Source organism: Gorilla gorilla, chromosome 3 (assembly GCF_029281585.2).
Source record: "Gorilla gorilla gorilla isolate KB3781 chromosome 3, NHGRI_mGorGor1-v2.1_pri, whole genome shotgun sequence".
NCBI lineage: Eukaryota > Metazoa > Chordata > Mammalia > Primates > Hominidae > Gorilla > Gorilla gorilla.
Window position 1 is genome coordinate 50,482,733 of NC_073227.2, and position 16,758 is coordinate 50,499,490.

The 16,758-nt window shown below is 39.8% G+C and overlaps 1 protein-coding gene and 1 pseudogene across 5 annotated transcripts in view; one reads left to right on the forward strand and one right to left on the reverse strand.

The window, feature by feature from the left end:
* The window catches only part of ATP8A1 (ATPase phospholipid transporting 8A1), a 247,709-nt gene that overhangs the window by 52,502 nt on the left and 178,449 nt on the right, over positions 1 to 16,758 (reverse strand). For all 5 annotated transcript variants that reach the window (XM_019025804.4, XM_055384700.2, XM_019025805.4 and 2 more), the window contains 2 exons: positions 4,024 to 4,207; positions 3,821 to 3,931 (listed from right to left, as the gene is read on the reverse strand). In XM_019025804.4, the coding sequence (XP_018881349.2) occupies positions 3,821 to 3,931; positions 4,024 to 4,207 (295 nt within the window). The remainder of the gene's footprint in view (positions 1 to 3,820; positions 3,932 to 4,023; positions 4,208 to 16,758) is intronic.
* Positions 10,933 to 11,701, forward strand: LOC109026446 (small ribosomal subunit protein eS7-like; annotated as a pseudogene).

The window sequence follows — 16,758 nt, forward strand, 5'->3', positions numbered from 1 at the left end:
CATGATCTGCAGAGCTCCAACAGGGACATGAAACTGACAACACCTAGAATTACTACACATATAGCTTCTGACAATAAGAAGGCAACTTTTTAAAAAAAGGCAAATAACATATTTATCATGCCTTGATTAACCATTCAGTTCACTTATTTATCTACCACTGCTGTGCTGCCCAGCATGGTAGAGACTGGCCACACATGCTCTTGAACACTTAAATATGATTAGTCCAAATTGAGACGTGGTATAAATGTAAAATATACTCCAGATTTTGAAAACTTAGGATGAAGGATGTAAAATGTCCTTTTTTTGACAGTGATTACAGGTGACAATGATAATCTTTTGAATACATTGAGCTAGATAAAATATATTGAGATCAATTTTTTCTTTTTTTTTTTTTTTGCTTTTTGCTAATGTGGCTTGCATTGTATTTCTGTTGGCAAGTGATATGGTTTGGCTGTGTCCCCAGCCAAATCTCACCTTGAATTCTCATGTGCTGTGGGAGGGACTGGTGGGAGGTAATTGAATCATGGGGGCAAGTCTTTCCAATGCTGTTCTTGTGATAATGAATAAGTCTCAAGAGATTTGACGGTTTTGAAAAGGGGAGTTCCCCTGCACAAGTTCTCTTGCTTTGCCTGCTGCCACCCATGTAAGACGTGACTTGCTCCTCCTTGCCTTCTGTCATGATTGTGAGGCATCCCCAGCCATGTGGAACTGTAAGTCCATTAAACCTCTTTCTTTTGTAAATTGCCCAGTCTTGGGTATGTCTTCATCAGCAGCGTGAGAACAGACTAATACAATAAATTGGTCCAGTAGAGTGGGGTGCTGCTGAAAAGATACCCAAAAACATGGAGGTGACTTTGGAACTGGGTAACAGGCAGAGGTTGGAAGAGTTTGGAGAGCTCATAAAAAGACAAGAAAATGTGCGGAAGTTTGGAACTCCCTAGAGACTTGTTGAATGGCTTTGACCAAAATGCTGATAATGCTATGGACAATAAGATCCAGGCTGAGGTGGTTTCAGATGGAGATGAAGAACTTGCTGGTAAGTGGAGCAAAGGCAACTCTTGGTATGTTTTAGCAAAGAGACTGGCAGCATTTTGCCCCTTCCCTAGAGATCTGTGGAACTTTGAACTTGAGAGAGATGATTTAGAGTATCTGGTGGAAGAAGTTTCTAAGCAGCAAAGCATTCAAGAGGTGACTTGGGTGCTGTTAAAGGCATTCAGTTTTGTAAGGGAAACAGAGCATAAAAGTTCAAAAAATTTGCAGCCTGACAATGCAATAGAAAAGAAAAATCTCATTTTCTGAGGAGAAATGGAAGCAGGCTGCAGAAATTCGCCTAAGTAATGAGAAGCCAAATGTTAATCCTCAAGACAATGGGGAAAATGTCTCCAGGGTATGTCAGAGTTTTCATGGCAGCCCCTTCCATCACAGGCCCAGAGGCCTAGGAGGAAAAAGTGGTTTTCTGGGCCAGGCCCAGGGTACACTCGTGCTGTGTGCAGCCAAGAGACTTGGTGCTCTGCATCCCAGTCGCTCCAGACATGGCTGAAAGGGGCCAACATAGAGTTTGGGCAGTGGCTTCACAGGCTGCAAGCCCCAAGCCTTGGCAGCTTCCATGTGGTGTTGAGCCTGAGAGTGCACAAAAGTCAAGAACTGGGGTTTGGGAACCTCTGCCTAGATTTCTGAAGATGTAAGGAAATGCCTGGATGCCCAGGCATAAGTTTGCTGCAGGGGCAGGGCTCTCATGGAGAACCACTGTTAGGTGAGTGGAGAAGGAAAATGTGGGGTCAGAGCCCCCACACAGAGTTCCCCCTGGGGCACCGCCTAGTGGAGCTGTGAGAAGAGGGCCACTGTCCTCCAGACCTCAGAATGGTAGATCCACTGACTGCATTGTGCACCTGATGCCAGCCTGTGAAGGCAGCTGGGAGGGAGGCTGTATCCTGTAAAGCCACGGGGCAGAGCGGCCCAAGACCATGGGACCCTACCTCTTGCATGCTTAACCTGGATATGAGACATGGAGTCAAAGGAGATCATTTTGGAGCTTTAAGGTTTTACTGCCCTGCTGGATTTCGGACTTGCCTGGGGCCTGTGGTCCCTTTATTTTGGCCAATTTCTCTCACTTGGAGTAGCTGTATTTACCCATTGCCTGTACATCCATTGGATCTAGGAAGTAACTAACTTGCTTTTGATTTTACAGGCTCATAGGCGGAAGGGACTTGCCTTGTCTCAGATGAGACTTTGGACTGTGGACTTCTGAACTAATGCTGAAATGAGTTAAGACTTTAGGGTATTGTTGGGAAGGAATGATTGGTTTGGAAATGTGAAGACATGAGATTTGGAAGGGGCCAGGGGCAGAATGATATGGTTTGGCTCAAATTTCATCTTGAATTCCCATGTGTTGTGGGAGGGACCCAGTGGGAGGTAATTGAATCATGGGGGCAAGTCTTTCCTGTGATGTTCTCATGATAGTGAATAACCATCTTGAGATCTGATGGTTTTATAAAGAGGAGTTCCCCTGCACAAGCTCTCTTTGCCCACTGCCATCCATGTAAGATGCGACTCGCTCCTCCTTGCCTTCCTCCATGATTGTGAGGCCTCCCCAGCCACGTGGAACTGTAAGTCCATTAAACCTCTTCCTTTTGTAAATTGCCCAGTCTTGGGTATGTCTTTATCCTCAGTGTGAGAACAGTAATACAGCAAGTTCCTGGAGGACAGGAACCATGCTTGATTTACTTTGTAGTTGTTGGACTAAGCCTGGTGTCTGGGCTCAGTAGGTGCTACAAAATTGTTTACAGAACAAAATGCATCCTTTTAAAAGTGGTATTCCTGACTCAGGTTTTCATTTTTAAAATGATGTTATGTTTGACACATAAAACGGATTATAGAAATCCCTTGCTATCCAGACAGAAACTAAATATTCTGATAATTTTTAGACAAATTTTTCATCATCTGAACTCTTGCTACTCACCAAACACGGAAACAAAAACAGATCTGGATAGAGAGGGATCCTTGTATGTAACAAAGATCTAAGTTTTGAAACATAATAGGAACAACAAGGCAACAATACCAGCAAAGCTACCTGCATATTCTTCCTGATTGCACTTCTTTGTCTCCTCCCAGAAATAGAAGTGCTAGCTTCAGTTGATGTTTCTCATTCCCTCACCTTTTTTAAAAAATAGCTTTTCTACATGTGTATTATCCCTCCATGGTGTATTGCTTTCTTTTGCATGTTTTTGAGCTTTATTAAAAATGCAGTCAAGTTTATAGACTTTTATACATTAGTAATAATGTATTTTTTAAATTAAATACATTATTATCTCATTAGCAACTCTAATTCAACACTTCTTATCAAAGCAACATAACATTTTTAGCTAGAATTTAAACACAATTCTCCATGGCTGACAAACTTTTTTTTTTTTTTTTGAGGTGGAGTCTCACTCTGTTGCCCAGGCTGGAGGACAGTGGCACAGTCTCAGCTCACCACAACCTCCGCCTCCTGGGTTCAAGTGATTCTCCTGCCTTAGCCTCCTAGTAGCTGGAATTACAGGTGCCTGCTACCACGCCTGGCTAATTTTTGTATTTTTAGTAGAGACGAGGTTTCACCATGTTGGCTAGGCTGGTCTCGAACTCCCGACCTCAAGTGATCCGCCTATCTCGGCCTCCCAGAGTGCTGGGATTACAGGCCACCTTTTTGTTTTAATACATTTAGAATTTATAAAGAGTTGGCAAATAAAATATTAATTAAAACCATGAGAAAACGTCTTCATAAAGAAAATTTCTTTAAATATGTATGCAAATGACAAGGATTTAAAATTTAACCTGCTATTACCTCGATAATATAGAGCACTATATTCTTGTAGAAGCAGTATAAGACGCACTTGGAGACTCTGTTATAGTTCCAGGCACCATGAATCATCAGTAAATTCTTCAAATATTTGAACTAAAACGAGAGTGGGAAAAAATTAGTATTTTCCTTTTCAAAGCATCAGTTGACTGAGAGGAATGATGTGTTTTGCAGAAATGACGCTTTACCTGAGCTATGGAGTAGTCAGAGGAATTAGCTGCCTGCAGGCCTTCATTGCCACTGATACCAACACCAACGTGCGCTGTCTGTATCATGCTGACATCATTTGCTCCATCACCGATTGCAAGCGTTACGACTTTGACTTGTTTCTTAACCATCTCGACAACTTCAGATTTTTGAAGAGGAGAAACCCTGAAATTGAAACACATTATCAATTACTGTTTTCTGAAAAAAGGAATTTTGAAATGCCATTGTGTTGAAGGATAAAAGATGCAAAAGACCTAAATGAAAAGTTCTCTGAAGAAACCTTATGATAAAGTTTTAGGTTTGCAAATGTTTACTCATCTGTTAACCTGGTTACTGTATTAAGGAAAATTAAAATAAATAAAAACAAGCCTCAGAGGCAAACCCCTAGGTGACAGCTAGAAGAGACAATGCTTTGTTAAACATTAGCCTGCCAGAATGCCTTTACTTCCTAACATACATCAGAATTTCTAATTCTTCACTTACAAATTAAAAACAATGTCATAAATGCTGCCAAACACTAACTAAATCCTACATAGTAGCTGGAAAGTAGAAGTTTTGAGCTTCTGCAATCTGATCTTAGATAATGTACTATACGCTTAAAACTCTACTTAAATTAATTATCAGACACCATGGTAAATGCCAAGTATCTGATTATAGTTCATGGGCTTCATTTTCTTCCAAAGCCACTAAGGGTCAAGTAAAAATCAAGCAACCTCTTATACAAATGTGGACCAGGAACAGAAAACACCAGTATCTCTATTAAAATCATATCTGGTATTAGATTTGGAGTTACTTTTCACAGACTTTCTAAAGCCATTTAAGAAATAAACACTAGGACTGGCCGGGCGCGGTGGCTCATGCCTGTAATCCCAGCACTTTGGGAGGCCAAGGCGGGTGGATCACGAGGTCAGGAGATTGAGACCATCCTGGCTAACACAGTGAAACCCCGTCTCTACTAAAAATACAAAAAATTAGCCGGGCGTGGTGGCGGGCGCCCTAGTCCCAGCTACTTGGGAGGCTGAGGCAGGAGAATGGTGTGAACCCAGGAGGCAGAGCTTGCAGTGAGCCGAGATCGTACCACTGCACTCCAGCCTGGGCGACAGAGCAAGACTCCATCTCAAAAAAAAAAAAAAAAAGAAATAAACACTAGGACAAGGACAGAAGGGTTCAAAGACAGAATGCATAACACACTGTCTACACTGTATTGGAAACTATAGAGAAAGACAGGAAAACTACACAATAAATTGTTCTAACAAACAGTTAAGCTAATAATTAGATAGTAAGAAACAACTAATGTACACAAGGTTCATACAAGAAAAACATCTCAGAGCTAAATTATTTATCAAGGTTGTGTGGCATAGATGTCTAATAATAAATATCTGCTAAAACATCTGAAAAATCATTTACTATTCTATTTAAAAATGAAGATCACCACTTTGAGAGAATCGATACAACTCTGTCCATTTTCCTGATCATTCCATAGGAAAAATTTTGAGTGGTAGATACTCTGCACAAATATGTGCCTTCAGGAGGCCCCACTGCCCTTATGAACTGCTTCAGCCAGAGCAGCTCTGGTTTTTATTTCAAGTCTGAGAATCATTGCATTAGACTGTGAGCTGCTTGTAAAGTCAATTGGTCTCCTCTTCTTTGTATTTTTAGTGCCTGATCCAAAATAGATACTCAATAAATGGTTGCTATACGAAAAAACCATTTTTAATTTTTTCTTTGGATTTCCTTTTACAGTCTGGCAATAGTACAAAATGACACAACTGTGAACTCAGCAAGGAAATGAATGCCTATCGAGCCATTAGCAGGCTATTTCACTGTTAGCTTGATTTTTCTTCAAAGCAATTTTCATTTCATTTTCACATTTTATTTAATTTTTCTTACCAGGCTAATATAAACTGGTAAGTCCATTGGCTCTAGACCAATGTTTAAACATGGACTATAGTTGACATTTAGTAAATGTCAAAAAGGAATGCTCACCAATAAGTGATCTAGAATGGGAAATGGGCATGAATAGAGAGAAGCATTCGAAAGCTTTATCAAATTCTCTTTAATAGTCTAACAGTATGAATACATTATGAAGTCACACCAAGGGTTCAACGGAACTAGGAAACAGTGGCACTTTTTCCATAAACTAAACTTGTAATAAAGGAGAAATATCTGCAAGGTGAGCTGATATTAGTGATTTTTAAAAAGCATCAGAAAAGAGTTGGACTAAATTTAGTTTTCTTCATGGTGATCACAACCAACCACTGCTTTCTCTGCTTGATACTGTAATTTTCAACACCCAAATTAAAATTGGCTGAGGATTTTCATTCAATTCTGTATGGTTAAATCAGGTGTTAAAGAGTAGGATTGCCCTTAGCAACAATGCCCATTTAAGAAAAAAGAAAATGATATAGTGAGAGACATTTCAAAAGCACACTGCAGCTGCTACTAGCCAGAGCATCTGCTTCCATTACCAAGCTTTAAAAGTGGATGACTGGCTGGGCGTAGTGGCTCATGCCTGTAATCCCAGCACTTTGGGAGGCTGAGGTGGGTGGATCACGAGGTCAGGAGATCGAGACCAGCCTGGGCAACATGGTAAAATCCAATCTCAAATAAAAATACAAAAAATTAGCTAGGGATAGGGGCGCATGCCTGTAGTCCCAGCTACTCGGGAGGCTGAGTCAGGAGAATTGCTTGAACCCAGGAGGTGGAGGTTGCAGTGAGCTGAGATGGCGCCACTGCACTCCAGCCTGGGTGACACAGCGGGATTCCATCTCGGGAAAACAAAAGTGGATGACCCTCTTGGAATAAGATTGAAGACATAATGGATTTCCCTGACCATTAGTGATGTCAAGCATTTTTTCATATGTTTGTTGGCCATCTGTATATCTTGAGAATTGTTTATTCATGTCCTTAGCCCATTTTTTGATGGGATTGTTTTTTCTCTTGCTAATTTGTTTGAGTTCCTTGTAGACTCTGGATATTTGTTCTTTGTTGGATATACAGATTGTGAAGATTTTCTTCCACTCTGTGGGTTGTCTGTTTACTCTGCTGACTGATCCTTTTGCTGTGCAGAAGCTCTTTAGAAATGCAAATCAAAACCACAATGCAATACCACCTTACTCCTGCAAGAATGGCCATAATAAAAAAATCAAAAAAGAATAGATGTTGGTGTGGATGCGGTGATCAGGGAACACTTCTACACCGCTGGTGGGAATGTAAACTAGTATAATCACTATGGAAAACAGTGTGGAGATTCCTTAAAGAACTAAAAGTAGAACTACCATCTGATCCAGCAATCCCACTATGGGGTATCTACCCAGAGGAAAATAAGTCATTATACAAAAAAGCTACTGGGACATGCATGTTTATAGCAGCACAATTTGCAATTGCAAAAATATGGGACCAGCCCAAATGCCCATCAATCAACAAGCGGATAAAGAAACCGTGGTATGTGTGTATATATATGTATGTGTGTGTATATATTTTATATATACATATTTTATATATTTTATACACACACACACACACACACACACACACACACAGACACATACACACACATATGAATGAGATGGAATACTACTCAACCATAAAAGGAATGAATGAATGGCACTCATAGCAACCTGGATGGAACTGAAGACTATTATTGTAAGTGAAGTAACTCAGGAATGGACAAACATTGTATGTTCTTACTCATATGTGGGAGTTAAGCTGTGAGGATGAAGAGGCATAAGAATGATACAATGGACTTTGGGGACTCAGGGGAAAGGGTGGGAGGGGGACTACAAATTGGGTACAGTGTATACTGCTCGGGTGATGGGTACACAAAATCTCACAAATCACCATTGAAGAACTTATTCATGTAACCAAATACTACCTGTTCCCTCAAAACCTATGGAAATAAAAAATTAAAACAAAAGACATAATGGAAGCCTTTTCTTATGATTCTGAAGTATCAGTTGGTTGCTAAACAAAGATGTCAGATTTAAGTGGAGATTCATACAAAATAAAATATACATTCTTAAAATATTTAACTCAAAATATAAATGTACAAATTGTGATGCAGGTCAAAGAACCTTACTTTGCACAGGGGTCTGCTGTTTGAAACTCTGCATGTTTTTGTAGCAGAAATCTCACTCAGGCATAGTCGATGGTTTGCCTCACTAAAATGGAGACTAGAATGTACTGATTCCTTTTACCCCAGTTTATAGTTAGTTTACTCCAAAATTTGACAGCAATATTTTTTAGCAACTCAAAAAGTCTTTTAGAGCATTATACCCGGATTTACTAGCAATAATTTTTACTCAGTTATTTGAATGAGTTATGAGATATTTAATTAAATGATTATTTCAAGAAGTACAACAGGAATAAACGTACTAGGGAACGAGCCCCACTTACAATGCACCAAGTCAATTCATGGAAGCCGAAGAGCATGTACACACCCAAGAGCCTCTGGGTGTGAGCATAGTGTGCTGTGAGTACCTGGCAGAAGGCTGTAGGGAAGGAATGTGGCTGAAAGGGATTCAGGTTTGTCAAGCTGAAGTCAGTAAAAAAGATCCACTATTTTTATAGCATCCATTTAAAAAATGGTTCCTTGCTACAAGGGGGTTACAATATAGCAAAACAAAATTATAAGACATTAAAAATGAATGTAGCATAAAGCTTTGATATGATTGCCCCTCTTTGATAATTTCAGAAATCAACATGGGCTTTAAGAGGCCTCCCTTGATAAGTTAGAATTTGACTTGGCCTTTGAAAGGAGAGGAGAGTTCACTTCAGGTAACAGAAATAGCACATAATAAATTTTAACTTCACACTCAAAATTCTCCAGAATATATTATTTTCTACTGCTGTGTCTCCACCTGTTAAAAGATTACTCAGAGTTTATTTACTTTCTTGATTGTCAGTACACTTGCTTCTAGATTCATACAATTTCCATATAAGTCTAGAACTACCTCACCACACAACAACTTAATTCTTCCTATGTCTATCAAAAAAATCACATATCCATGGCTGAGAATATCTAAAACCTAAACAAATGCCAATAGTGACTCAACGTATAATTCTGAAACATCATAAAGGCACTGTTTTCTTCCCTGAGATTGTTTTATTTTAACCATTTGTGGGTCTGCATCCAGGATTTAAATTATTCACAGTTCTCTTCTGTTCCACCGTTGCTTTTTCTTCTTTGGTAGAAGAGACTCCATGGAAAAAGGCTACGTATCCAATGTGTACTGTAAACGTCCCTTTCTCTTCCCTGTGGCTCCACAAACAGAGGGTGGTCCTTTCTGATACAACCTAGACGTGCACTGAGTGCAATATGCTTTTCAGATATTATTTTGGCTGTAGTTTCTGCACATGTTATTCATTATTTTTCTTATTTGCTATGCAGTAACTCTCACTGCCCTGTGAACGTTAGATCAGAGCACTGGAAATTTTTACCATTTAAGCTAAGAAATATATAGGTGGTCCATCTTACATGAAGCTTGTTTTGCACTCTTAATGGGATTAGCTAAATGAATCACCTTTCTAAATGAAATACGAAGATTATATGTACATATATATAATAGATGTATAATAAAGGATAATTTAAGGAATTTTTTATAGGTAGCCAAAAGGAATACAATAATTTATCCACTGGATTGTGTTTTGGGATTAATAACCTAAAAAATTCTTACATATACACAAAATTATACTGATAATATAATATGTTCTCAAAGACTTATACTGGAAACTTAAAAATTACTATAAAGTTGCCTTTAGAAGGTAAATCTAGAAAACTTTTTAGAAGAATATGAACGAATATAGTATTTTCTAGTTCTCCTGAAGTGTTTTATATAGTGACCAAGCCCAGTATTTACTAAATTTCTTTAACTTCCTCAAACTTTAAATTTGAGGTCTGTTCCAGGTGCCTATTTAGAGGTCAGAATCATTAGTGAGGGGATCTGCTGTGCTTTTCTTTGCAACAAACTTCCTAAGATTTCTCCTGTGAATATCAGTGTATTTCCAACTGACTCATATTTTGTTGAATATTTACAGAAATTACAAAAGGAGAGAAAAACGCAAACTAGAAGATCTTACTTGAATCCTTCTGAACTAAAATTTGGCAGGTTCATTTATAAAATTTTGCATTGAGAAAAAATTAAGATACAGCAAAAAAAAAAAAACCCTGATGTACAAAAACTACAAAATATTGTTAACTCCTCTAGAAGCTCACCATCAACTTGTTACTGGAATGAAAACAGCAGCTTACATAGCAAGTCTTAAAAATGATACTTAGCATATGGTACATAATGAAACATTCAACCACTTCTTACCTAGAAGTGCGCTATTCAAATGACTGATGAGAGCTCTCCTAGCCTCCAAAACCAACATCTGTTGATATACTGTGCAGTCATAGGCATTCAGGAGACCTTACAATATAGGGACTGAGTCTACAGAAATAAAATACAGATAGCCTTTCCATAGGACAAAAAAGGAAAGCAAATTTAAAAAAGATTTCCTTTCTGCAATGCATTTTAGATATAAAACCTCTCTTTTGTAGAATTTATGTGGTTATAGGTAAACGTACTGCCTTCTGCTTCAATGATTCAGATAAGTACTTTAAATAGGGACCATTTCTACTGGTGGTGTGTATTTGATTATGCATGTATGTGCATGTGTGCACTAATTAGCAAACAGACCTATGAAAGGCACTAAAAAGAGAACTCCGCCTAGTATAGATATTTATTATGGTGTTCACACAAGAAAGCTTAGTTTATCTACAATATTGCTGTTCATTTTCTCTTCAGAAAATATCTAGTTATATTGAACCTAGCACTGTACTCAGCACAAGGCAGAATTAAAAATGGTAGCAAGCTCTTCCTAGGCTGGCGCTTAGCAAGGAGAAGGCCATGTTCATTTCAAGCACCAAGACTGTGAAGCCCAACAGCGATACGCCAAACGAGTTAAGAGTCTGGCATCTTCCAGGCTCTTCTGGAGCTGGAGATAAACTCGGACCTCAAGGCTCAGCTCAGGAAGCTGAGTATTACAGCAGCCAAAGAGCCTAAGTTGGTGGTGGCCAGAAAGCTATCATAATTTTTGTTCCTGTTCCTCAACTGAAATCTTTCCAGAAAATCCAACTCTGGCTAGTACGTGAATTGGAGAAAAAGTTCAGTGGGAAACATGCTGTCTTTATTGCTCAGTGGAGAATTCTGCCTAAGCCAGCTTGAAAAAGCCATACAACAAATAAGCAAAAACATCCTAGGAGCTGTATATGACACAATTCTTGAGGACTTGATCTTCCCAAGTGAAATTGTGGGCAAGAGAATCTGTGTGAAACTGGATGACAGCTGGCTCATAAAGGTTCATTTGGACAAAGCACAGGAGAACAACATGGAAAGCAAGGCTGAAACTTTTTCTGGTGTCTATAAGAAGCTCACAGGCGAGGATGTTAATTTTGAATTCCCAGAGTTTCCATTGTAAAAAAAATGGCTAGTAAATTCACAGTTAAAAAAAAAAAAAAAGGTAGTGGAACCAAATAAATGGAAATGTTACAAGAAAGAGAAATTTGGCCAGGAGCAGTGGCTCACGCCTGTAATCCCAGCACTTTGGGAAGCTGAGGTGGGCGGATCACGAGGTCAGGAGTTCAAGACCAGTCGGGCCAACATACCTGTCTCTACTAAAAATACAAAAAAAATTTAGCTGAGTGTGGTGATGTGCGCCCATAATCCCAGCTACTCAGGACGCTAAGCCAGGAGAATTGCGTGAACCTGGGAGATGGAGGTTGCAGTTGCAGTGAGCCGAGATCGCGCCATCGCACTCCAGCTCAGGTGACAGTGAGAGACTCTGTCTCAAAAAAAAAAAAAAAAAAAAAAAAGAGAGAGAGAGAGAGAGAAAGAAAAAGAAAAAAAAGAGAAAGTAACATTGCCATTCTCTTTCATTTTTGACTATTCACTGTTAAGAAGCAAAATCTGTTTAGTAAGGTTTGTACCTAGAGTACAAAGAGAACTATGTAAAGGACACTGGATTCTCCAGGCTTTCTTCTATGTGTAGGGAAGACAGGTAAAAAATTCTTAGGTAGAGAAGAAAACATTTACCTCTTCATGGAAAAGTGGATATATTCAGAATGAATTAGAGCTAGCTGACAGCATGCCTCTGCATGTCACAGTAACAAACTTGTAATGCCGCAGCTAGCTCTAAGTAACAGGAGATGTTAAAAATTTTTGATATAAAAAAGAGCATGGTTGAGGCAGTTCCTAAAAACATTAATTTGGATTGACCAAAGTATGTTTTATATATATCTGAATATGACCTAGGAAAAGGACAATGAAAATGAAAATAAAAACACAGAGGGCCCCAAATAAAAGTGGTTTCAAAAATGACCCTGAGGTTTCAAATTTGGGTTACTGGGAGAATGAGGGTCTAATCGTAAATGGAAAAGGCAAGAAGAATATTGACAGCGGAAAAGTATCAGGGAAGTTCTAGATACTCAGAAGTTTAGATAGTAGTGGGATACTCTGGCAGACTCATTTAAGCATGCTGACTGAAAAGGTGGAATTGGACTTGGAAAAGAGTGTAGAGTTGGGAATGTGCCTCCAGGTGTCATTGATTCAAGTATTTACTTAAGTATTTAGTGATCCTTTAGTATGTGATTAAAGCTCTGCGGAAGAACACAAGGAGAATAAAGCAGCTCTCAGGATCTTTCTTCTGCCCCCATGAGTTATTAATTTAAGGACTTTTATTGAGGTACTGTCCCGGGAGTTAAATATTGACAGCCTATATGATAGTAGTCCCTCTCTGTACACCTGTTCTGAAGAGACAGAAATTTTTCCTGCATGGATCAACTCCATGCCACCTCTCTATTTAGGGAGCCTTGCCAATGGGACTGGTGTGCTCTCAACTGGGAAGCACTTCTATTCAAGAAGGCCTAGAGTGCTTCCCCTTTCAGCTCTACCCTGCTGTAAGCTTGCTCTCAGAGTGGCCTCCATTCTCTTCCCATTGCCAGTGTCTGACTGGAGCACACATGCCCTGCAATCTCTTTTCCTATGACTCTGGGGAGGTAAGGAAGGGACAAAGTTTTTTTTTTATTTAATTAAATTGATAAATTAATTTTTTGGGATGAGGTCTTGCTCTGTCGCCCAGGCTGGAATGCAGTGGCACAATCTTGGCTCACTGTAGCCTCAACCTCTTGGGCTCAAGTGATCCTCCTACCTCAGCCTCCCGAGTAGCTGGGACTAAAAATGTGCGCCACCATGCATGGCTAATTTTTGTGTGTTTTTTTTTTTTTTGTAGAGATGGAGTCTCACTATGCTGCCCAGGCTGGTCTCGAACTCCTGGCCTCAAGCAATCCTTCCACCTCAGCCTCCCAAAGTGCTAGGATTACAGGTGTGAGCCATCATGCACAGCCCAGAGCTTGTTTAGGTTGGAAGAAAATCAGCTTGCTCTTCTCTGCCTCATGACCTTCCTATGCTGTGTGGATAAGTTTCTCCAAGGAACCGTCTCTCACCTTAAAACTACCTAGTGGAAGGTGGAACAATTGGTAGCACAGACTATTGACAGAAACTAAAATACAACTCTGAAGATGTCAGGAGTTAAAAAAGGAGGCCAGTAAAGTTCAGGGTCATAATTATCAACTAAAAATTCAAGAGAAACCTTTGGGGTGATAGGAAGTGGTGAATACTTGGGAGAAGTTGAGCGGCATGGAGGAAAAGAGTGGCATGTGAGGGATAATGGAAGAACACACAGATGGGCAAGCTTTCTGGCTGCATTGTTCCCTGCCCATGGCACCCTGTTTGAGCTGACCAGCATGAGTGGGGTGAGACTGGGCTGGATGGAGCCTCACTCATTGCAACTGTAGAGTTTGGCTTAGGTTTGGAGCTTATGAAATCAAACCCAAAATAACATGCTTAAAAAACAAAACACTCCAATTCCAGGAGTACATCCTCAGTGCCCTAAAGCTAAAACTGCAGAAAGAATTCCTACACATGCCTTGGAACAGGAAAGCCAGATCTTTTGGTCAACTTGAAGGCACAGAGCCAGGCAGGGACAGATGCCAATAATATGGCTGTGCTGACAGACCCCTGAATGCCACCTCACACGGGGAATTCCATCAGAGTGCAGCTGCCTCTAACAAGACGAGAGCTCAGGTAAAGGCACTAGGGGGAAACAGGGATTTAATAAACTGAGATTGGGCCCTGCCTCCAAATTTACCTAATTAGGACCTAGCTTTTGCTGTTCCTCCAAAGGGACATTAATGCCTGTTAGAAACAATAGGGAAAAGGGTCCCTCACAGAATAGAGTGCAAAAGTTTCAAACCAGCATAGGAAAATCTGACCTAGAGAGTGAAAGTTAGGGGGAGAAAAAAAAAAAGAAACAAAATCATAATAGATGGAAACCAAAATAAATGGGAAGAAATGAGGTCCAATATAGCAACAAGTATAATAACAGTTAATATAATGTTTATTTGCACCTAACACATTGAATTCTCAGAACAATCCCATAAGTTATTATTGTCACCATTTTACAAACGAGGAATCCAAGGCACAAACAATATTTATTAAGGTTTAAGGTAAAATGGCAAGTGGTGAAGCTAGGATTCAATCCCAAGCAGTGTGGATTCAGACACAGCACTCTTTTATTTTTTGGAACAAGGTCTCACTCTGTCGCCAGGCTGGACTGCAGTGGTGCCAACATGGCTCATTGTAGCCTTGACCTCCTGGGCTCAAGTGATCCTCCTGTCTCAGGACCATAGGTGTATGCCACCACACCTGGCTAATTTGTAATTTTTTTGGAGACTCAAGGTCTTACTTTGTTGCTCAGGCTGGACAGACACAGCATTGTTAACCACTATATTATACAGAAGGATTGAACATAAGGATTTGCAGAAAAAACAAGAGACAAGACACATAATGAAACAAAGGAAAGCCAGGTTAGCAAATTAAATATCAGATAAAAAAAAAACAAAAAATTCAGGACACAGAAAAGGCCATAACGGTCAGAGAGAAATCTTTATATATGACAGTATATAATATATACTGTCAGGCAAAATATATATTTCACCTGAAATATTCAATTAGGCTATATAAGAGAAAATTAGATATAATTTATAAGAGCAACAAACATTTTAATAATAGGTGCCATGTATTAGCTCATTTATTCTTCATAACTCTATGAGAAGAACAATTTCTATCTCTATTTTAAAGATTAAAAAACCAGGGCTGGGCTGGGTGGCTCATGCTTGTAATCCCAGTGCTTTGGGAGGCCGAGGTGGGTAGATCACCTGAGGTCAGGAGTTTGAGACCAGCCTGGCCAACCTGGTAAAATACAGGTCTCTACTGAAAATACAAAAGTTAGCTGGGTGTGGTGGCGGGCGCCTGTAATCCCAGCTACTCGGGAGGGTGAGGCAGGAGAATCACTTGAACCCGGGGAGGTAGAGGTTGCAGTGAGCTGAGATCGCACCATTGCACTCCAGCCTGGGCGACAGAGTGAGACTCCATCTCAAAAAAAAGATTAAAATACTAAAACCAGAGAAGTAATCTGTTGTTCAGCTACTAAGAGGTAGAGTCTAGGCTCTGGAAAGTCTGGCCTCAGTTCCTGAGCACTACAGCACAGGGCATACCAGCAGAGGGAAGAAGGGTGGATTGTTTAGTAAATGCTATTGAAAGAATTGGCTCATGATGCACAAATGAATAACAAAGGATCCCCCCTCCTTCCGGGCATATACAAAAATAAACTCCATATATGTAAAAGACCTACATGAAAAAACTAAAGCTGTAAAGTTAACAGAAGAGGTGGGGTGCAGTGGGTCATGCCTGTCATCCCAGCACTTTGGGAAGCTGAGGCTGAGGCGGGCAGATCTCTTGAGGTCAGGAGTTTGAGACCAGCCTGGCCAATATGGTGAAACCCCGTCTCTACTAAAAATACAAAAATTAGCCATGCGTGGTGGTGGATGCCTGTAGTCCCCGCTACTCGGGAGGCTGAGGCAGAAGAATTGCTCGAACCTGGGAGGTAGAGGTTGCAGTCAGCTGAGATCGTGCCACCGCACTCCAGCCTGGGCCACAGGGTGAGATTAAAAAAAAAAAAAAAAAAAAGTTAACAGAAGAACATGCAGGAGTGGGAAGTCCTTTATATCCAAAAAGTGCAAACCACAAAAGGAAAAAATTAGTGGAGTTTGACTATGTCAAAGCCAATGATTTCTGTTTAAGGAAGGGTATCACAGGCAAAATTAAGAAGGGAGCCAGCCTAGAAGAAACTTGCTACATCAATAATCAACAACAACAAAAAATCAATGTCCAGAATACACAAAGAGTTCTCATATACAAGCAGGAAAAAAGAGAAGAAACCCAACAGAAATTTCAGTATCCCTTTCCCTTCTTCAGCATACTACTTTTCTTCATAGCAATATTACCACTAATTTTATATATGTCTGTTTGATATATATCAATTATTACCATTCACACATACACAAGCACACACACAGCAATTATTGTCTTTTGAATATTTGTGTGTATATTTACTGGTGTTATTGAACAACAGCTATGATGTGAAGGCTGGGATTATTTTTTTCCCATTGTTCACCGCTCTATTTCTAGTACTTATTAAGGTTACTGGCACACAGGGAGCACTCAAAAAACACTTGCTGAATGAACAAGTGAATGAATAAATTTCAAAAGCAGAAACTGAGAAAGGGAAATACTCCTGTGAGATGCTCAACCTCTCTAGTAATCAGAGAAATTAAA